The 23,455-nt window shown below is 39.0% G+C and overlaps 1 protein-coding gene across 8 annotated transcripts in view; it reads left to right on the top strand.

Moving 5' to 3' along the window:
* Window positions 1–23,455, top strand: part of EBF2 (EBF transcription factor 2) — a 270,819-nt gene that overhangs the window by 184,539 nt on the left and 62,825 nt on the right. For all 8 annotated transcript variants that reach the window (XR_015695560.1, XM_087706203.1, XM_087706198.1 and 5 more), the window contains exon 7: window positions 13,514–13,595. Coding sequence is in view for 7 of the 8 variants with exons in the window: in XM_087706203.1 (XP_087562329.1) it covers window positions 13,514–13,595 (82 nt within the window). In the remaining variant the exon portion in view is untranslated. The remainder of the gene's footprint in view (window positions 1–13,513; window positions 13,596–23,455) is intronic.

Below are 23,455 nucleotides of genomic sequence, written 5' to 3'. Positions count from 1 at the left end.
GGAGAGATAAGGTGGAATACATTTTTGTTTTCAGTTCACAGATTACTATGAACTACTATTCTAGAAATAATATATTGGGTTAATTGATGTGTGCACACAGAGACATGCACAAATATAGACTTATTTATTCATTCATTTGTTCAAGTTAGCTAATGAGAATGATAGAATTGTATTTTATAGAGGATTGGATTGTTAACTTGTTAGGAGATACTTTATGAATAAAATTGTGTATAAAAGATTTATATGACCTGAAGAGAAACCAAAGTATAAAATTTTGTATGTAGATGTGCATGTTGGCATGGATAGTCAGAGGTCATATGTCATAACCCAACCTGACTTCTATGGCTTCTTGAATACCTCCAATATTATGCAATGAAACTATGGATATTTGGTCTATGGAGATTCTCAGTTATCCAGGTCATGGTTGTCCCTTTGTTTTTTTTCAAGAGGCAACTGGACTTGTTTTCTTTGAAGACATTATGCTTCTCATCTAAGAATCTTCTTCAGTTTCTTGAATCAGAGCTGAAAAAGCTTCTTGGATGACAAGTGAAACGTCTTCAAAGAAAAACAAGAAAGTCCAGTTGCCTCTTGAAAAAGCACTTTTGGGATATGGATGTTTGGCAATTACTACTGTTTGGGGGAAAATAGTTGTGTTAAGCCTCTACTTCATGTTAACCTCCCTTGTCAATCAGATCATGGTTGCTTCACTTCACTTCCCATCCAAAATGCTTCTTCAGAACCAAAACGTCTTCAAGGAAAAAACAAAGACCAGTTGCCTTTTGAAAAAGCATCTTTGGGACTCCTTCACAAGAAAGTCCAAAAATCCAAACTTGTATGTAAGAGAACCAAAAATGCCTTGAAGAAGGAATTCAATAGTCATTAAGTAAATATCAGCCATAAAAAGGAGGAAGGAAAAAACAAAATAATGGCCACGTCCCGATTTTTGTTTGTATATTTGAAAATAAAATTGGCCCCAGGTTGACATCCCCGAAATCCCAATTTGTAAAGAGGAATTGAACAGGAGTCTCCTTATCATCCTTGGCTCAGTGGTTAAGATGCTAAGCTTGTTGGTTGGGAAGCCAGCAGTCCAGGTTTGAGACTCAAACTCCTCACGACAGAGTGAGCACCCATCCTCACCTCAGAACCTGCAAACCTAGCAGTTTGAAAGTATGCAAATGCAAGTAGGTTAATAGGTACCACTTTGGTAGGAAGATAACAACACTCTGTAATGTGATTCTGGCCACTTGACTGAGGAATGTCTTCAGACAGCGCTGGCTCAATGGCCTTAAAATGGAGGTGAGCACCAGCCCCTATAGCTGGCAATGTCTAGCAAACCAAAATCTGCAGGGACTCCTTTACCTTTACTTTTTACCTAATTCATAATTTCCTAGAAATCTGGCTTGATTATGGAGCAAAACTTTGTTGTTTTGCTGTTTCTTAACTGGAAGTCCCAAAAGTTGGGTGAGAACCTTGAGATGCAAATGAAATTAAGCTCGATATGTGGTACTTTTATCACCAAGATTGATTCAGCCTTCCATCCTTCTGAGATTTCTAGGAAATTATGAATTAGGTAAAATGAGGATCCAGATTGTTATGGGCAATATGCTGACTCTATAAATCACTTAGAAAGGGCTGTAAAGCACTATGAAGCAGTATATAAGTGCTATTGCTATCTATTTCAGGTTGACAAGCAGTATATTTGTAGTTTGCTCTGGCTACACTTCAGAAACCAGATGTTACATGGCCTTAAAAGTCTATGAAAGCAACAAGAAGTCCATGCAACACTTTCTCAGAGTGAACTGTATGGACCTCTTGTTCACGTAACTGCTATAAATTCTAGAGAAGATAGTTTGCGGCAAATCTTGTAACTTTGCAAACTGGGTCCCTGATCATAATATCATAACAGTGTATCAGCTGATAGAACAGAAAGGATAAGTTCAAAGAAGGGATTTCTATTCCATTTATTGTGTGCTGGGAGAGAGAGAAAATTTAGTCATCTAGTTTGAAGAAAGAAATTTTATTCTGAAATATGTAGTGATGCAAGGAGCTATTCTTAAACATGCCCATTTATTCCTTTGCATTAGGAAAGGCCATAAATTTTGTAGATTTGACAGTTTGTAAAGGTAAATAAATTAGTTTTTCTTTATATTCTCCTTAAGGGTCAGCATTACGTTTTCTTTTATATTGCTTCTAGGGTAATTAATAAGCCTATAAGGAAATGGTAGAATTTTTAATGCTCAATCTTTCATATTCCCCATGTTTTTGTAATAAATATTTCAAAGTCAAAGTATTACATAATTAGTCTTTTGTAATGCCAATAACAAATGAGGATCAATTCACACCTTCAAACCTTGCTTTGCTTTAGTATTTATTTTACATATATACAGTTTTTCACCCAGAAGATGAAAAGATAGGCAGCTTACAAAACTTTTAAAAAAACATTAAAAACATGTCAAACTCTGGTTTAAGCAAATCATAGCTTGGATATCATGGGGAATATTGTCAATTAAAAATCAGAACCTCGGGCTTCTAAGCTTCTAGCATACAAAAGAAAAGGAAAGAAGAGTGAAAATAATATTATGCAAAACAATTCTCTTTTGCCCCCCTACCTGTTCTTATTCAGTTTGCTGAGAGAGAATTAGCTTTTGAAATTCCTTTCAAAGGAGAAGAGAATGTTGATAACATTCTCAGGAGGGGAAAGTAGCAGTTTTATAACCATCAAGTGACAAAATGGCCAAGAGGTATTTGGGAATGTCCTGCCTTTTATTGTATTGTATTTTGACTTGTCTATCAAATTTCATATGAAAAAGCTGATATATTTTTTTTAGTTTTTCAGTTGGGAATTATGAGTAATATCATTATCAAAATGAGCACCCTTGCGCATCTCCAATGATAAAAATCAGCTCAAAAATACCAGCTAGAGACTTTTGAAAGAAATTATAGGGTATCCAGAGAAGAAAAGAGATTAAAACAAAAACCAGTTTCACAGGGGAAGAAAACTTTTGGGAAATTACTAAGAGAAACCAGCAAAACATCAAATAGAAAATGGTGCAGGGCCATACTTATTTGCATAGTAGGATATTACATTGTTTTGTAACTTCTGAACAAAGCCAACAAGACCTGTGGTTCTATGTGGTTCTCCTATGCTGGAAGCTGGAGGTTTATACTAAATGTTCCCCTGCATATAGAAAACTGAACTATTATGGAGAGAGGTATAATTTTTATTTCCCTTTCCTTTTCATGCCTGAATATACTCAGTGTCCTCAGCTCAGTCCCATCTCAATTCTCCATCTTAATAAACTTGGTTAGAAACTCAGAACATGTTCAAATGTACCTCTTATTTTGGAGGGACCGGTCAAGGTGGGGGTCTTTATTCCATTAAATAGAATAACAACAAAAACAAAAGAAGGAATGGAAGAAAATTGTAAAAGAAAAAAAAAAGATCACACCAAACAATTGGGTGTGTATAAGGATTTCTCTATTCTTTAGAATGGCATTTGAGGAAGTTGATGGATCAAGTCCCAAAGTTGACTGTCTATGGAGATTCTCAGCCATCCAGGTCATGGTTGTCCCAGAGATGCTTTTTAAAGAGGAAATTAGACTTTCTAAGTTGTTTTTTAAAAAACCCAATGAGAATGAGAAGCAAAATGTCTTCAAAGAAAAAACAGAAAGTCCAGTTACCCCTTGAAAAAGCACCTTTGGGATTCCAAAGTTGACTTTCAGGGAAGGAAGGAAGGAAGGAAGGAAGGAAGGAAGGAAGGAAGGAAGGAAGGACGGAAGGAAGGAAGGAAGGAAGGAAGGAAGGAAGGAAGGAAGGAAGGAAGGAAGGAAGGAAGGAAGGGAGTTTCCTTGTTGGTGGGCATCATTACATCTTGTTGTAGTGAGTTCCATGGGAGGATCAAAGGAATTTTGACTAGTTAGTTCTTTGCTTAATAGAAGGTGATAATTGTACCCCCAAATGACTTGTCCCTGGAGCTTTCAGGGTTAAATCCGGAAGCCAGGTATAAAAGTTAGAATCTGATTGCATTCTGTATTATTTGAAGTTTGTGAGTGATCTTCAGTGTACTGTAGTGTCGTATGTAACACATTGGAATAATCCCGGTAAGGAGATATTAAGTGTATGCACTTTTAAAGGGACAGAACAATGTGGTTTATTTCCCCAGACTTCATACAAATATGGTTCAGCATATGAAAGGATCAGCTGGATTGATATTTTTTCATTCAAGGCAATCAGCCTAGTAAATTAAAAATCTAATCCCAAGATTTACTCCAGTAGTTGGGATTTTCCCAGATGCTCCTGCTTGCTAAGCCATTGGCTTTTTTTAAGGGAAAAAACCCCCCTTATATTGACTTAGGATGTGATAAGATAAAAATGAGGGATTCAAATTAGCAATATGCTTCCTAACATCTCAGAGGTTTAAAACGATAATGCCTTTAATAAAATACTGTACCTAGTTTGGTATTAAGTTACAACCAACTTTAACTTAACATGGAGCCAAGCTCGAGCTATGAGAAACGAATTGGCCAAACAAAGCTACCTGCTCTATTTTCTTGTCTTCTGTGCCTGTTAACTCTCTTTTTTTGAGATCTTGGGTGATCCATCAAGACCATAACTCCTTTGTGGAGGTCGGGTGTCAACTTAATCCTGGTGGAGACACCCTTTTGTGGAGGTGGTCCATTGACTTTGAGAATAGTGCTACTTCCTCCAAAGGCATTGAGGGGTGATCTCCAGACCATCTTGGAGAAGGACATTAGCATAACTCTGGTTCCAACAGCCAGGTTTCACTTTCTCTTGAATAATTATAGAAGGAAATTACAGTTTGGCTACAACCTGGTGATCTGACTAATAGAGTGTGTGATTTAAGCATATAAATGTATAGATTTCCATTTCCTAGCTGAGCGAGCCAGCATTGTCTGAACATGCTTCCATGTGGCCAGTATGACATTATGCCATAGATGGACAGAATGCTGTTACCTTCCCACCAAAGTGGTATCTATTTATCTACTTATATTTGCATCAGTGGTGGGATTCAAATTTTTTTACTACAGGTTCTGTAGGCATGGCTTGGTGGGTGCGGCAGGGGAAGGATACTGTAAAATCTCCATTCCCACCCCACTCCAGGGGAAAGATACTGCAAAATCCCCATTTCATCCTGATCAGCTGGGATTCAGTAGGCAGAGAATAGATGGGGGTGGGGCCAGTCAGTGGTTCCCCAAACTACTCAAAATTTCTGCTACCGGTTCTCCAGAACTGATAAGAACCTGCTGAATACCACCTCTGGTTTACATGGTTTTGAATTGTTGGGTTGTCTGTGGCACGACATAACCGCGAACGTCAAAAGCGCGCCGACAACACCGCGGTGCTAAAACCGCGATGTCAAAAGCGCGCCGACAACAGCGCGCCGACAACAGCGCGCCGACAACAGCGCGCCGACAGAAGCGTGATTTAACTTAAGGTAAGGTTTAGGGTTAGGTTTAGGGTTAGGTTTAGGGTTAGGTTTAGGGTTAGGGTTAGGGTTAGGTTTAGGGTTAGGTTTAGGGTTAGGTTTAGGGTTAGGTTTAGGGTTAGGTTTAGGGTTAGGTTTAGGGTCATGTTACAGCGCGCTTCTGTCGGCGCGCTGTTGTCGGCGTGCTGTTGTCGCGCGGTTTTGACGGTGCGGTTTTGTCACCACGCTTTAGTCACACGCGCTTTAGTCTACCGCAGTTTTGTGGTGGAACCGGGTTGTCAGGAGCTGAAGCAAGAACAGGAGCTCACCCATCACGGGATGTTTGGTCTCGAACTGCTAAGCTTCTTGTTGACGAGTCCATTTTAACAGCTCCACCACTGTTACCTGTCCTTTCATCTAACTATGCTCAACAATGAAATCAAAATAGACTGTAGATCAGAAAAATGCAACCTCTCCATTCTCTAAGATTGCCTGGTTTTGCTTGCTCAGTCTTATCCAACATCAATTTAAGAATGAAACTCCAGAATACTAAGTAAATATTTCAATCGCTGTCACACAATTATATTTGTTGCCCATTGCTTCTGAATCATTTGCAGAATTTAGTTTCTTTTTATTTCTTGTTTTTTTAAAAAAATCAAAATTCATTTATGTAGTGAAAAAAAAAGTGTCTATGTTTTCAAGAATTATGATACAATGATATATTGTATCATTTTAAAGATTTTTTTTTGTTCCTCCTAATAACATTTGCTGTTTATTTAAGAATAATTGCAAATGAATCAGATACGTTGTATTTCCTTTGTGTCTGGGTTTTGTTTTTTTTAATTTTTAGTTTGGGAAGTTGACGAACTAGAATTTTATTGAAGATATAACACTTTAATATGTGCAGGGACACATTTTTCCCCCTTGTTTTTTTATATTTCTTTTGTGTTTGTGTGTACGGGCATATATGTTTCATTTTCTTGTTGGTAAACCTTGGGAAAAATATATATCTTTCTCCTTTAAAGTTCTAATTCAAAGCATGAATGTGTGAGTTCTAGAGGGACTTTGGGACTGCGGTAAAAATTCGTTGTCATAGTAACAGAAAGGGAACTAGGCCTAGTTCACCTGGGACTTTAACTTACTGCAAAAGCTTTTTTTTTTTTTAGACAAGCACTCAGCAAGGGAAATAAATAAATAAATTGTTCATTGAGTTCCCAGTTGACTTTCAATACCCACCCCTCCTTCCAACTATTCCCCTCTTCTATAAATGCATTTTATTTTGTCCTGCAGCCTTCATAAATTTTCTGTGTCCCAGTTAAATCTGTGGGCTTTCCCCTCCCCCCACCTCCTTGCAATTTAAATGCACCACTAAAATGCCGGAATAAACTCTTCTTCTCACATTCTTTCCCCTCCTCCCTTCCCTTTCTCTCCCCCCTCTTCCCTCTCACCACCCTCCTCTTCCTTCTCGGAATTTTTTTTTCCCCTCCCAAGTACAATAGGGGAAAGATAGTCCTAAACAAACAGAGAGAAGAACCTATTCTCTGCAGCATTTCGAATTATTAATATATATATATTAACGGAATCCATTCGATTGGCTTTTGCAGTTCTAATTTTGGCAAAGTTCAGATAAAAAGGAGATGCTCATTTGAGACCTTTTCTGTGTAATTTGCTTGGAGGCAATACAAATTTGGTTTGCCATTGTGCTTTTCCAAGATGCTTTTTGCCTTCCTAATCTAGCCTAAAGCCTTAAATATCCCAGCCCAGCCTAAAGCCTTAGTGTTGCATGATAGATTCTCTTCCTAGTACCACTTACTAAGCTTGACCCTGCTTAGCTCCTGAGCCCAGAGCGCCTCATCCAGACCCCCTGAGGCCATGTTCAGCTTCACAGTTTCCCCATGCATAGCTAATACAGTGCAGGATTGTAGGTTACAAAACAAAATGCTATTCACACTTTAACCTCCCTGCTCCTCTTATTATGTGAATAGTTTTCTGCTGTTTCAGTTGGAGATATTATAGATCCACACCCCCAAATTAGGGAATAATGTTCACAGTTTATAATGACTGGAAAAATATCCATTTTTCTTGAAACATATTTTTACTGTGGATATAGTTGTCCAGATACCAGTTGAAAAATTAACAGTCAAATCCTAAAAAAAATTCTTTTGTCTGCCCCATCAATCCATACTCACCTTCAACTTTTGGATTGTAGTATGTAGCTATTGTGGCTAGGCATAATGCTCTGAGATTCAATCAGGCATATATTTAATACAAAAATGATGTTCCAGAATACAAGTCCCTGTAGCTCAAGCAATGCCCCCAAAACAAAGCATCAGTTGCCATGGATCTCCTTGGCTTTTGTTTAACAGCTAAAGGTTTCCTTCAAGGTGATTTGAGTCTTGATCACCACATGCCATGTCCATGGCAGCAATATGAAAATAGTTTGCCATTGTTATCTTCAATGTTTATTTTTATTTCCCAATCCAGCCTCCTTGGAATTAACAAGTTTCTCTTTTTTAAGTTCTAGGAGAATAACCAAATTTAGCTAAATGTAGCTACATACTTCAGCTACCTCTTGCTTTGTTTTCCTTTAATTTTTTAATAGAATGGCTTACAGAACAAAATTACAATCAGTCATGTCCAACATATTTATTTCATATTTGTTTGTTTAATGTTTATTCATCAAACAAAAATTACAAATATAAAGAAGCAAAATGAAAAAAAAGTGAAATACCATCCCAACAAACCATAAACTGAGATTTGAAAGAGACACCTATAACAACAGAAAAAGAAAGGGAGAGAAGGAGAAGAAGAGGAGGGAAAGAAGAAAGTAGTAAGGAAAGGAGGATGGGAGAGAAAGAGAGGGTAGGAAGGGGAAGAAGAAGAGTAGGAGTAGGGGGAAGTAATGGAAGAAGGAAGGGGAAGGAGAGGAGGAAGGAAGAAAGTAGAGAAGGGAGGGAGGGAGAAAAGAAAGGGAAAATTAGGTAGTGTTACAACAGGCGGAAGGGATGGTAAATAAAGCAATCCAAATTGTATATTATAACCTATTAAATGGAATAACAAATTTATAAGAATGACAAATGTAAAGAAGAATAACAATTATGTGAATGTATATTTACAATGGCATGTAAGAGAATGAAAAATAAATAAAAAAGAAAAAAACCCATTATAGGGATGATAAAGCACATTTATCCACGCCCGCTTAAGGACCTCTTACATATGGGGTGAGGCCCACAGAAGTTAATTTGGAGTTAAACTATGAAAATTAGTAGCTGAGGCAACTGAACTGGGGAGAATATTCCAAACTTTGACAACTCTTACAAAACAATTTTAAAAAAAATCAAATTTAAAACAGTTTACATTTGGTTTAAAGCTATATGCTTATTATTTTATTTCCAACATATTTATTTCCAATGTATTTCCTTTGCATTAGTCTCTAAGCAATTTTCCCCAACCTAAGGTGTTTGAGGTTGTACTTTCAGAATTTCCAACTGCCTAGAAATTCTAGCTGTTACACACTTAGCATATCAGAAGACCCAAGGCTGGGACAGGATGGTCAGGGTAGATAGATCTGGTGCAGTGGAGGGTTTCAGGCAGTACGCCCTGGCAGTACGCCTGCCCGCCCACCTGAGCCCCTTATCTGTGTTTTAAAGCTTTTGCGCTGCCGTGCACGTGCATGGCATGTACAGCGCCTGCGCGACACTCCGCAGAGAAGCTAGAATAGCACAGAGGTGCGCACACGCTGCATGCGGCCATGAGGACGCTGCTAGCCCTGTTCCAACCGTACCGGTTGGAACGGGATTTGAACCCACCACTGATCTGGAGACTCCTGGGAAAATAAAATACCAGTGACAGGATAACTCCATGCATCCATTCTGTATAAAAAGAGGAAAATTGAAAGAGGAAATACTAATAACTTAACTGCGCTTTGAGTGATAATGGAATCTTTCCTGAAAACTTTATTTGCAGTGATGTTGAATGCCGTCAAAATATAATTGTCAGACCTGCCCCCATCTTTTCTTTTGGGTCTTTTGGATGGTATTTGAAATGCTGACAATAATATAGTGAGTTATTGGGAAGTAGCTGTCTGTTCTGTTGATAGGAAGTCTTCCAGTATTGTCCATTTTCATATCGCTAGAGTTATTTTGCTCTGTGTTTAAAGGACTCAGTAAGTAGTTCTGCATCTGGCCTTTTGAAAGCACAAGTCTCAAGGACTTGTCTTCATCTGTTTTTTTTAAAAGAATATTTACTACTGATTCCAGAGTAATAAAGTGGGCTTTTCTCTTGTAAAGCACGAGTAAATGAAAATACATAGAACTAATATGTTTATTTTATATGTCTTTTATTTATAACAACAGTGGACAATGTTGTTTTCTGTGGGACTGTAAAACAGAGGAAGAGAGGCAGAGATGTCTATTTCTAACTTTCCCATTTTTCCTTCTTTTCTGCTCTCGCTACCTTCTTTTTCAAGCAATAGACAGAGAACTCTTACCAGAGGTCTCAAACTCTTACCAAAAAGCTTGGAATTTGCTCAAGAACTAAATTGGCCGAGGGCCTCAGCTAACTCACCTAACCTTGATTTACAGTACCTTCTTGCTACTCAGAACAAATATTCTCTAGGCAATTGGCCATAAAATATAAGTACCATGAGAAAAAGTAAAACACCTATAATAAAATTTAAATTAAGTTCAAATAAACGGACTAGAACCAAAGGTTAAAAATATAGGGGGGGGGGGTGGAGGCAGTTGCAATAATAGTTGTGTAAGAACTAAAGAAGTCATAAAAGATTTTTTATATAAAAGCTAAGAGCCGAGGTGGCGCAGTGGGTAGAGTGCAGTACTGCAGGCCACTTCAGCTGACTGCTAGATCAGCAGTTCAGCGGTTCAAATCTCACCGGCTCAGGGTTGACTCAGCCTTCCATCCTTCCGAGGTGGGTAAAATGAGGACCCGGATTGTTGTTGGGGGCAATATGCTGACTCTGTAAACCGATTAGAGAGGGCTGAAAGCCCTATGAAGCGGTATATAAAAATCTGCTATTGCTATTGCTATTTTAAGACTGATTAGCTTGGGCATGTGAAAAAGACCTTCAGCTAACTGCCAAAGGTTTGATGCTTTATATGATGAAAAGAAATATATTGTATGACCACATTCCTCTTCATATTTAGTAGTATATTTTTATTTTATTCTTCAATTTAAACCTTAAGCTTCAGTGACTCCAATAATGTATCCACTACTACTACTACTACTACTACTACTACTACTACTACTACTACTACTACTACTACTACTATATACTACTATATACTACTATTACTACTACTATTCCTTCTCCTTCTTTTCCTCCCCTCCTCCTTCCCCCTCCTCCCTCCTCCCCCCTTCTTCCTCCTTCTGCATTTCTTGGAGATTTCTTATCCAAGAACTAACCAAGTCTAAGCCATCAGGGTTTTTTTTAGCCTAGACAAATTTGGCCAGGTGCCACCATCTCTTGAGACTGTTTCCACTCATATTTATCTTACCACAATTCCACTTATTAGGCCAAAAAATAATACCTGACCTAATAGAAGCTTATCACTTTCCTGATGGGAATTCTAATCTAGGATTCATCTATCTTAATCCAACATATTAAACAATTCAAATTATCTCTTAAGCAGAACCACACCTAATTCCCACATCACAAATTTGCATTCCCCATGCATGAATATTTAACCAACACAAGAAAGTTGCATGCATACAGAGAGTATTATGGTATTTGAAGACCTGGACTTGACCCAAAGGTGCTTTTCCAAAAGGCAACTGGACTTCCTTGTTTTTTTTTCTCATCCAAGAAGCTTCTTCAGTTGCCTCTTGAAATCAGAAACTAGGTTGCTATTATGAAGCATGCTGATGCCCCTTGCACTCTTAATTGTGTCTTCAAAGGGAGCATGTACAGGTGGAGAAATTTCAAGCAATGCTTGTTGGGAAATGAAAAAGTTGTTTCAGAAAAATCTATGGAGATTCTCAGTCATCCAGGTCCCGTGGTCGTCCCAAAGGTGCTTTTTCAAGAAGCAACTGGACTTTCATCTTATACTTTCTAGCAATTTCAAGAACGCTTCACACCCAATTGCACTCATCAGCTGACCTTGAGGACAGAGATAAACCTCCAAGTGGCCTCAATGACCCTCTAAAAGAATGCAAACGACCAGCTGTCTGCAAGGAATATAAATCCTTCCATTCCCCACCATCCAGTCAGAGCTGAAGAAGCTTCTTGGATGAGAAGTGAAACGTCTTGAAAGAAAATCAAGAAAGTCCAGTTGCCTCTTGAAAAAGCATCTTTGGAACAATCATGACCTGGATGATTGACACTCTCCATAGACATTTAGGGCTGGGCTTGAGAATACCAGGTACCAATTTCCAACAATTGTAAAATCAAGAAGATAAAAATAGAAGGGGAGTATTATAAATGTTGCCTTACAGCACAAAATAAGGCAACCCTCTAGAATATATGTGGGCAAAAGGCTCTGTGAGCAACTGATGTATGAATTTCTATCATTTAAATTCCCAGAAGTCTTGTAAAATGGCTTAAAGTGAAATGCAGAGATTTGCCCAAGGCTACGTAATGAACACAATATGCTCGGAAGAAGTTTAACCCTTTGTCCCTCATAGGGACACGCAACATCCCATCCATAGTAGCTTTTGGATGTCATTGCTTTTTCTTCATTTTATCTTTCCTTCACATTATACATGCTTCTTTGCTAAATTTTATGAAGCTCACCAAAGAAAGAAAAGCATATTTTCCAGAATGTGCATGGGCTGGAAATAAGAGAAGGTGTGGGGAATGTGTACAAATTAGGAGAAAATGTTGTCGAGCATTTTTGAACATTAGGGAAAGTATAAAAATGAGGATACACAAGGAGGAGAGAAAGGAAATAAGAACCTGTTCTACACAATGTTGGGTTGTTATATTTGAAAAACAAAAGAAGCAAAGAGGAAAAGTGCACATTTGGAGAAACGGTGTCAAAAATACAGGCAGTTTTTGTTTGGACTTTGAGAAATATATGCACAGATGTGAAAACCTTACAGAATGGAAATAATTGTTTTGAACAAAACATGAAAGTGAACAGAACCAAATTCAATTCTATGGCCAGTTCCAGATCTTAACTTGAGGGAACTAAACTTTGTAAATAGATTTTTCACTTTCTTCTCAACCCACAAAGAGTTCTACAACTCAGCTGCCCCCTTGAAAACGTCTCTATCGTTAAGATAAACATGTTAAAGGAGCCTGATGGAGATCTAGCTTCGGTGTGGACCTTCTGTCAGACCTGGAAGCCATCTTTGACATTAGGCTTTCAGGCCTGCCACATTTTCTACTGTGGGAAAACGGGAGGGGGGATTATATGGAGTATGGGTGATATATAGTCAAAATAACATTCCTTTCTCAGAGAGTCAAGGACACCTTGCCCTGCAGCTGTGATGGTGTGACTGAGAAGCAACTCCAGTTTTGGATGGTGTATGATTGGGCTATGTGACAGACATATGGGTGCTGGGCAGAGACTTGAACTTTCTTTTGGGTGGGGAAAACCTGGAAGTTTTCAGATTTGGGTTTTCCCAGATGTGCCAATATGACATCGCTAATAAAATTGAACCTTGAGCGAACTCAAGCCTTGGAGTCTTCTTTGGTTTGGGGGTGTTACTTGGAACCCTGACACCTTCACTGGGAAAGTCAGTTTTGCTACAAAGTAATGTCTGAATGTCCTTTACACTCGGGGAAAAAGGAAATAAGACATCCGCTGAGCATCTGACTGCGTATTTGCATCTATAAATTCATTCTCCTTTCGTTCCTTCTCTCTTTCCTTATATGACTTCAGGGTGACAAAGCTTGGAAGAATCTCTGGTGCCTGATCATTTCAGATCTTGCTTTATGGATGCAGCCAGAAATGTCATTTTAATCTGTTTTAATTGACAGTTTCCTTTTTGACAGTCGGTTGATATCTCCCTGATGGTTCCAGCCACAGGGCACAAACGCATTGGCACAAAGCAACTAAATGATATCAGACTTTAATTTCTTAAAAAAACGGAAGATGTCAAGCCCCTTCTCTTTTCTCCCCTTGCAGATTCTTCTTAAAATTCTTCCTCAAGTGCAACCAGAACTGTTTGAAGACTGCCGGAAACCCCCGAGATATGCGACGATTCCAGGTAAGCGATGTGGGAATCGGCTGTTAAGTAAGTTGTCTGCTTTTGTTTCCTCCCCCTCTCTGTTGCTCATCACTGACACTGCAGGTAATAAACAAGATGACAGTAAATGATAAGCCCCATCATAGATTGTGGAAGGTTTTTGTTCTCTGTGTTTATCATGTTCAATCCTTGCTTCCTCCCATTTTTGGGGGAGAGGAAAATCCCCAAAAGACATCCCACCAACTGGAGATGTGTATTTGATTTGACACTCCAAAGTAAGACGCCCGCATATAACAGGGTCTGCATACGGGAACCTCACTCAGATCTTTCCACATTTTTCAAAATATCCTTCTTAATGTGCCAAGAAGTTGTATACTTCCACAACATTCACTTTAGGTTTGTTCTCAGCTGTAGCTATTTCAGCTCTGGTCACTTTAAGGACTCTCCCTAGTGAAAGCAAGTAGGCCCATGGGAGGGTGCCCCAGCTGCTTTTGAGGAATAGCTGCCACTAGTTTCATCATAGCTGATGCTGATGAATTGAAAATACTAGCTAATAAAAACACAGGAGGAAGTGAAGGGCTCTGGTTGCAAACCCTGTGAAGGGAGGCAAGGCGGATGGGGAAGAGGGTTGAGGGGATGTAGGCACTAAATCTTATTTATTTTTCTCTCTCTTTGACACCCCTTAATCGCTTAAGCCTGGTGGCACAAATGTAAGACTCTTGCAGTGATTCCCCCCACTCTTCTAACTATAAACTGCTCTGAACTCTTTTTGCCGAGTCTGGTTATTGTTGCTTCATGCAGGTATTCCCCAATTTACAGGCTGTAATTCAACTTGGAATTATGACAATTCTCCACAGCCAACTTGCCATGGCCAACTTGTTGCAGCCAACTCCCATGTGGGACTAGTCGCCACAGCCAACTCGCCACAGGACAATTCGCCACAGGACAAGAGTTACACTAATAGCAAAGAAATGGCAGAATAAATTCATTGAAAAAAGGATGCAAAAGGAGAGACAGAAGGAAATGTGAATGGCAAAAATTGAAATATTTTTAAAGAAATGTGAATGGCAAAAATTAAAATATTTTTAAATTTATTTTAAATAATGAAATAGAATTGTTAAACGGTCTCACAGCAAATTGTCCCACGATGAGTTGGACTTTTATTTAACAGAATACTAGAATAACAGAGTTGGCAGGGTCCAACTGCCTGCTCAAGCAGGAGACTCTATACCAGTGGTGAAATTCATTTTTTTTTACTACCGGTTCTGTGGATGTGGCTTGGTGGGCATGGCTTGGTGGGTGTGGTGTAGCTTGATGGGCGTGGCTTGGTGGATGTGGCAGGGGAAGGATACTGCAAAATCCCCATTCCCTCCCTACTCTGGGGCCAGCCAAAGGTGGCATTTGCCAGTTCTCTGAACTAGTGAAAATTTCTGCTAACGGTTCTCCAGAACCTGTCAGAACCTGGTGGATTTCACCCCTGCTCTATACCATTTCAGACAAGTGACTGTCCAATCTCTTCTTAAAAACTTCCAGTGTTGAAGCAGCCACAACTTCTGGAGGCAACTCGTTCCACTGATTCATTGTTCTTACTTTTAAGAAATGCTTCTCTCCTTGAGTACTTTCCATCCATTACTTATTTTCCTGCCTTCGGGGCTTTTTGAGAATAGGTTGACCATGTCTTTCTTGTCCTAGTTGCTCAAATATTGGAATCCTGCTATCATGTCACCCAGTCCTTCTTTTCATTAAACTAGACATTTCCTTTAAGAACTTCTATATCCCCTAATTCAGCTACCATCTCCATGGATGCTGTGATTTTGAGTACATAACAGTTTGCACTTTGTTCTTCGGTATAAAGTGAACAAATGTTAAACAGCTTTTAATCTGAAGATCTAAAAGGTACCAGTCAGTCTTTCACACAGGGTCAAGTGTGTTTATAACATGAATACCCTCCCAAAGGATTGTTATGCCTTCTGCACTCTAAAACACCCACCTTCTGTTACCTTTCATCCCAGGACTAGCCCTCAGCATCAACAAAAACAAATAAGTTGTTTAATGGTTTTGCTTCAGGTTACCGAGGACACTTGTCAGTCCAAGAAATGAAATAACCCAGAACTGATAAAAATACAGATTGCATCAGAGCAGAAGAGAGGGATAAATGGGGTTATAGCTTAGAGTCTTGATTGAACGAAGCTGCTTTGATAACATTGTAAAACAAAATGATTGGGTGGAGTGAATCGCGGCGCTAGTTCATTTTCAATGCTTTGCACTGTATATTTCCATGCACAAAGACATGCACACACTACATACAGTGGTGGGATTCAAATTATTTAACAACTGGTTCTCTGCCCTAATGATTTCTTCCAACAACCAGTTCACCAAACTACACAGAAAGTTAACAACCGGTTCTCCCGAAGTGGTGCAAACTGGCTGTATCCCACCACTGACTATATATGTTTATGTTAAAATGATCTAGCTTTTGGATCTTAAGTGTTTGGGTGTGTATATGTCAGCTTGCCAATAATGTGCAGTTTCCTCCTGAGAATGGATCACACATCCCAATTTCATGCATCCCAAAGAATTAATCTTGTTTTTTTTAAAAAAAGACTTCATTTGAGCTTGATAGCAGCAGAATAAATAACTCACCCAAAGTACCAGTGAGTGACAAGACTTTCAGAAATTCTGAACATATAATTTAGCAATAGCAATAGCAATAGCAGTTAGACTTATATACCGCTTCATAGGGCTTTCAGCCCGCTCTAAGTGGTTTACAGAGTCAGCATGTTGCCCCCAACAACAATCCGGGTCCTCATTTTATCCACCTTGGAAGGTATGTAAGTCTGAGTCAACCCTGAGCCGGTGAGATTTGAACAGCCGAACTGCAGAACTGCAGTCAGCTGAAGTAGCCTGCAGTGCTGCGTTTAACCACTGCGCCACCTCGGCTCTTATCTGACTGCAGGTGCTTTTTTGTACATGGACTACAGGAATAATTTGCCCATCAGTGCACACTGAAGTACATACAGACAATCCTCGACATATGACCACAATTTGGACCAGAATGCCCATTGCTTAGCAGAAAGATTGTTAAGTCATTTGCACCTGATTTTACAGCCTTTTTTTGCCGCAGCTATTAAGTGAATCACTGCAGTTGTTAAGCAAATCCAGCTTTAGCTTTGCTTCTCAGAAACCAGCTTCGAAAGTCACAAATAGCTACCATACGACTATCATAAATACATCCTGGTTACTAAGTATTCACATTTTTATCACATGCTGGTGGGGATGCTGCGATGGTCATAAGTGTGAGGAAAGGTCATAAGTCACTTTTTTCATTGCTGTTACAACTTCAAATGGTCACTAAACAAATGGTTGTAAGTCCAGGATTAATCTGTATATGGTTTGGGAGATAACATCTTGCCACTATCTTAAAACATGTGTCCCTTCTCTCCTTCCTGATTGCAATTTGGAAGGAGAACAAGTCATGCAAATTATTTCATTAATCTAGTTAGATGCAATGTATTCTAATGGCACTTTTAGCCAGGTTGAATAACCTACCAGTAGAACGACAAGAGACAAATCATGAGCTTGAAAACTTCCTTGTTTTTATAAAAATAAATATTTTTTTTCTAATGTATTTAGCTTCTGTGCAGACACATTTCAGAACAAAGGGGAAAGTAATCATCATCCTGGATAGATTTGATATGGATGAAATAATTTGGAATTCTGGAATAAATGCTGCAATTTGTTTGGATTGTTTGCAGAAGCTGATGATTTATAGGCATTGATGCATGTGACATTTTCCCTCTTTTTGTGCATATTAGCTGATGGATTTAACCCTGAATTATTTAAAACACCGTCTTTTCACGATAGCTAAGTATATCAGTGGTGGAATGCGTGCTGTCATGTTTACTGGGACCCAATAGGTTGAAAGACATTGACAGGGCCACAAGTCAGGCCAAGGCCACAAAATTAGGACTTATAAATTGAGCCAAATGAAGGGATGGGATTGTGAACTAAGGCATAACGCAAGCCCAAAGAATAACTAAAGATTGAAAAATAGACCATTGCAAAGGAAGGCCTTCTTATTCCAGCAAGCTTCAATCAGTACAGGAAGTACATAACTCCCTGATGCCAAGTTCATATTTCTTGTGTTAAAACATATCCTGGACAGGCAGAGTCAGTGTGTAGCTTGAGGCCACATCTTGAGAAACAGTTCTCTGAAACTCAATCAATCAGAATAGAGCTGGAAAGGACCATGAAGATCTTCTAGTCCAACCTCCAGCTCAAGCAGGAGACCCAATACCAGTGATGGTGAACCTAAGGCAGGTGTGCCAGAAGTGCACGCATAGCCATTTCTCTGGGCACGCAAGCCATTGCCCATTGCTCTCCTGGGTTCCAGCACGCTGGCCAGCTGGTCTTCACACATGAGGGAGCAACAGAAATTGGAAGACCAGCTGGCTGGTGTGCACGCATGTGCTGGAAACTGGAAGAGCAGCTGCCCAGAGCACGCATGGACAATGGGTGGCTGCTCTTCCGGTTTCCGGCATGCGCATGCACACGCTCCCATTTTGGCACTCCATTCTGAAAAGGTTTGCCAATGCTGCCCTCTACCATTTCAGATAAGTGGCTGCCAGTCTCTTCTTAAAAACCTCCAGTTATGAAGCACCTGCGGTTTCTGAAGGCAAGCCCTTCCACTGATTAATTCTTCTCACTGTTAGGAAGTTTCTCCTTAATTCTAGGTTGCTTCTCTCCTTGATTGGTTTCCATCCATTTTTTCTTGCCCTACCTCAGTAGCTCACCATATCAGATAGCTGTTCATAAAATAAATTTATGAACAGCTACCTTCTCTTACTGCATGAGACTTCTCTGTCAGCTACACTGTCTAAGGCTGCTGGGATAATCCTTGATTTATGGCCCTGATTAGGATCAGAATTCCTATCACTGTGGTTATTAAGCAAATCATTATATGAGTGAACCCAATTTTACAACCATTTTTGTCAAGCGGTTAAGCAAATCACATGGTGGTTAAGAGTATCTGACTTCCTCAGTGTTGGAAGGTAGCTGGGAAGGTCACAAATCACGATCACTGACAGCAAGATGCTACAATGGTCATAAATGTGAGCCAGTTGCCAAGTACCTGATTATGTGACCGCTGGGGTGGTGCAATGATTGTAGCTTCAAGGATCGGTTGTAAGTCATTTTTTCCAAGGCCACTGTAACTTTGAACCATTGTTAAATGAATGGGTCAAAAGTCAAGAACTACTTGTGTTCAACAATATCTAAAGAGTCCCAAAGATGCTTTTTTCAAGAGGCAAGTGGGCTTTCTGTTTTTTTCTTTGAAGACGTTTCACTTCTCATCCAAGAAGCTTCTTCAGTTCTGCTCTTCTGCTCTGCTGAAGAAACTTCTTGGATGAGAAGCAAAATGTCTTCAAATAAAAACCAGAAAGTCCAGTTGCCTTTTGGGATATGGATGTTTGGCAATTACTACTATTTTGGGAGAAATAGTTGTATTAAGCCTCTGCTTCATGTTAACCTCCCTTACAAGTTGTCTATGGAGACTTTTGACCATCCAGGTCATGGCTGTCCCAAAGGTCCTTTTTCAAAAGGCAACTGGTCTTTGTTTTTCCTCGAAGACATTTTGCTTCCCATCCAAGAAGCTTCTTCAGCTCTTACTGCATGAGAAGCATAATGTCTTCAAAGAAAAATAAGTCCAGTTGCCTCTTGAAAAAAGCACCTTTGGGACAACCATGACCTGGATGATTGAGACTCTCCATAGACAATATCTGAAGAGTTTCACATTTCACATTCCCTTATTTAGAGGCTATTTATTCCAAAGATGTTCCCACTTTCTTGCATTGGGATATTTGCATTGATTTCTTAGCCCCCCGCCCCCCCCCAATATACTTACTCCATCCCCAACTGCTTTGCTTTGGCCAAGGATCTACCTCCTCTCCTTTCAGTCCTTGAGCCCATCTGCTTTGCATAGATCTCAGCAGTCATATAGGAAATTGCTGAAAGTGAAATCAATTTGTAAACAAATTTTAGAAAAGTCAAAAATGCTCAGCCTTTGACCCAGAACTTAATAGGAGCCAGAACATGGAATAGCCTTTATTGCTAAATGAAGTAAGAAGGGAAAAAATACTCTTTTTAACAAATTTTAAATATTTATATTGGGATGAGCAAACCACAGCCTATGAGCTTTATACAATTTCCAGCATTCTGAGTTTACTCAAATTTGTGACAAAATGATTGCATTCCTAAGGCATGAGTTCTATTTATTTTTCAGAGATTTTGGTTTTTAAGGATAAAAAATAGAAAAACAATCATCTGGAGATCTTTTACTTTCCAGATATTTCCTTGTCTCTTCTAAAAATATCCCAGCATCACTCAACACTCATGAGATTCTTCAAGAGGTCAAGAGACTATGTTATACTCTTAACCTCTTAAACATGGTCCATCTTCCCCCACCCCCCCAAAAAAACCCTGCAATATAATGAACATCGAACTTTTGCCATGCCATTGCATTCCCCAAGTCCTAGGACATAATTTAATTGGATCTGGACCAAATGAATTTTTGACAAAGCTGAGTTGGACCCAAGTCCTAGTATGTCATATCAATCATACTAGGACTTGGCTATATCATTTTAGGTCAGAGTGTTTGCCACGGCTCTTTGAAGCATTCTCTGAAAGGGCAATTTGTGTCCATGAAAAAGAATGACATATATGAAGAAGCACAGCTTTCCACCTTTCACAGCACATATCATGGCTGTGAATAAATATCCCACAATGTATTCCCAGGTATCATAAATATGTAAACCTGAATATTCTTAACTGTTGGAGGGATGAGAAGACCTAGATGAGGCAACTGTGTCACAGATGCAGTATATTTCTTGCTATCCTAGCACTTGGAAATTCATATTTAACTTTATAGTGTAAGGATCTCGTGTTGGAAGGAAAAAAGTCGAGAAGGGATTGTAGTACATAGAAAACAAAGAGAAACGCCAAACTCCCAAAAAGTTTGATATCCCTGCTTTAACTGCCTACTCAATATAGAATAATGAAATATTTGAGTGAAAGAAGCTAGTATCTATGAGAATGCTCAGAACTGCAACAGCAATGATGGATTGAACTGTGTTCCTAGTTTTAGCTGTTACATACAGGGAATAATCCATAACATTGGCTGAGATCCTACATGCATAAGGCTTACATGTCATGAGTTCATAATTCAGAATGTATTACAAAGACAGCTATTTTGTAGACATGTCTTCCAGGATGTGCAAATTTGTTTCAACAAGGACTAAAATACTAATTTGCAGTTGAAAACATGAAAAGAAAAACTCCCATATTCAAAATATTGGATATCTGGATTCTGTGATATGGGATGAAGTAAAGTGCCATCAAAATTTGAAATGAACCTAATGTCCATCAGGTTCTATCAAAGTCCATCTTGATCATGGGCTTTCCAAAATCTAATAGCACCTCATTTTTTTACATGAACCAATAATTTCCTTTTATCATAATTGTTACTGAATGTTGTCCACAATTAATAAATTACTACTTTCAGATTTGGGAGGAACTGGAATTACATCTAGTCAGGCCTTTGAATTCCATTCTCTTTTGACCATGATTTAACCTCACCCATAGTATATCCTCCAAATGAATAGTGTTAAAGATGAGCTAATCCTTATTAACTAATCTGTGCACACTCATAAAGGCGATTTATCCTTTATTTTTATCTCTTTCACCTAACAGCAGAATCCTTACTAATATATCTGGGAAACTTGCCGGGGAAAAAAGGGAGAGGGGGAGCAGAAAGGAAGACTGCTATGGGTCATTTTTCTCCTACTTACATTGAATATATATCACTTAGAGCTCAAGTAGAAAATCACATTAGTGTAACTGTACAGCTATAAAGAAGAATGTACATTGGGCATTCTATATTGCTTCCAGATGTTGGATGATTTTACCCCCTCCTTTGGAAGTAGAGTTGTATGAAAACTTTCTCATTCAGAATGAGGAGAATAAGTTGACCAGCTTTTCCCAGATGAAAGAGGAATTGTCTTTCTCTCTTCTGGTGTCCACTATAGTACAGTGATGGGGTGCGTGCCGGAAGTGGCACGGAGAGCCATCTCTCCAGGAACGTGAGCCATCGTCCATTGCTCTTTCAGGTTCCAGCGCATGCACCAGCTAGCTGGTCTTCATGCACACATATGTGCCAAAAACCAGAAGACCAGGTGGCTGCACAGATGCATGTGCTGGAAACCAGAATATCATCTTCACCATCATCTTCACCTGGCAGCTGCTCTTCGTGTTTCGGGAATGCGTACGCACTCGTGCGCTCCCATTTCGGCACTCAATACCGAAAAGGTTCACCAACACTGGTATATTACTATGATTTCAGCTCAAGTCCCTAACCTGGTTGGGTTTTATTTCTGCCCTTGCAAATGGCAATAAAACAGCAACTGTTTTAGCAACATGGTTCCCCCCCCCACACACTTTATCTAAAATCCCTTGATTTAATATTATTCCAAAGAAGATAAAAATTTGCCATCTCCCACAGAAAAGATGGGGAATATCAAGGCCATTCCAGAAAAGTAGACTGTTTTTGCTCCCCAGAGATAGCAAATGAAGAAAAACCCCAGAAATTTGCTCAAAGTATTGTTTCTGGTGAAAGTTTTAAAGAATCTCTACTTTACATTATAGCAGGGAACAAATCAATTGCACAAATTTTGATGCACTTAGCACAAGCAAGAACGTATCTTCTCTTAGGATATGACCATTTGTTAAGGAAATAGTTTTAGAATACACTGACCCCATTACTTTCAATAACTACTGGGGCAATTGCTTATCATCCATCCATCCATCCAAAAATTCATCTAGTTGGGTTTAAATTAAATTAGTGAATGATCTGGACCAACTCAAAACAGAAGAGTGATTTCTGCAACTGAGACGCTCTCTAAATCTGGCAGAATATGTCACTCTGAAATTTAAAAGAAAGAAAAAGAAGTCTTTTGTTAATTAAGCCAATGTTTGAGAAAAGTTATAATATGGAATGCTATTGCAATATGGCATTATTGCAAGAAAAGAAAATAATATGTTCTTCTTTCCCTAGTGCCTTAGTGAGATTATTAGGAATACAGGCAGGGATATGGTGACCTTCATATTATTCCATTCCATGAAATGTATTTTTTTAAGAAAGTCTGCCTGTATTCTCACAAGCAATTTGCTTAATATATGAATTTTTGTGTGCTGTTTCCAATATAATATATAAAATAAAGGCTCCCTTGAGCCTATGATGATTCTTGCTGATGTTAAAAATCAGAAAGTTTTTATTTTCTTTTAAAGATAACCCCCAATGTTTATTACTAAGTTCAAAACCAGGAGAAATTTGAAAGAAACATTTCAGCAACATGAGAAAAAAAAAGAAAAAGATTGGCTTTTCTTTTTACACAAGGAGAAGACTTGTGTAAAATTAGGGAATGTCAGGGGAAAGTTGGGTGTGGCATGTTTGGAACTGTAGAATTTAAAATGAAATCCTGGTTACTTTAATCTAAGGAGGGGATATAACCTGGTCTAGTTATGGTGCATGCAGAATGTTCCCTGGTCAATAATAAGATTATCCAGTTATGAGGACCAGGAAGCTGCCTCCAGGCAAAATTGGTGAGTGAAATGGACCAACGGTCTCATTTGATACAAGACGTCAGTTTTCAAGGTATAAATATGCACACTTCCATAGATTGGGCCTTTGGGCATGTGCTGGACATGCGTTGGCAGCTTTCTCAGGCCTCAGGCAGTATCACACAATTTTGCCCAGAGACCCAGGCATCTTAAATATTATATAGGCTGCTGGAGTCTTGTGAAATTGCCCAAACTAGATTACCAAACTA

The sequence above is a fragment of the Thamnophis sirtalis genome, unplaced genomic scaffold (genome assembly GCF_051295495.1).
Source record: "Thamnophis sirtalis isolate CommonGarterSnake01/CBP01778 unplaced genomic scaffold, rThaSir2_p1.2 scaffold_2, whole genome shotgun sequence".
Taxonomy (NCBI): Eukaryota; Metazoa; Chordata; class Lepidosauria; order Squamata; family Natricidae; genus Thamnophis; species Thamnophis sirtalis.
This window is presented reverse-complemented; position numbering and strand designations above follow the sequence as displayed.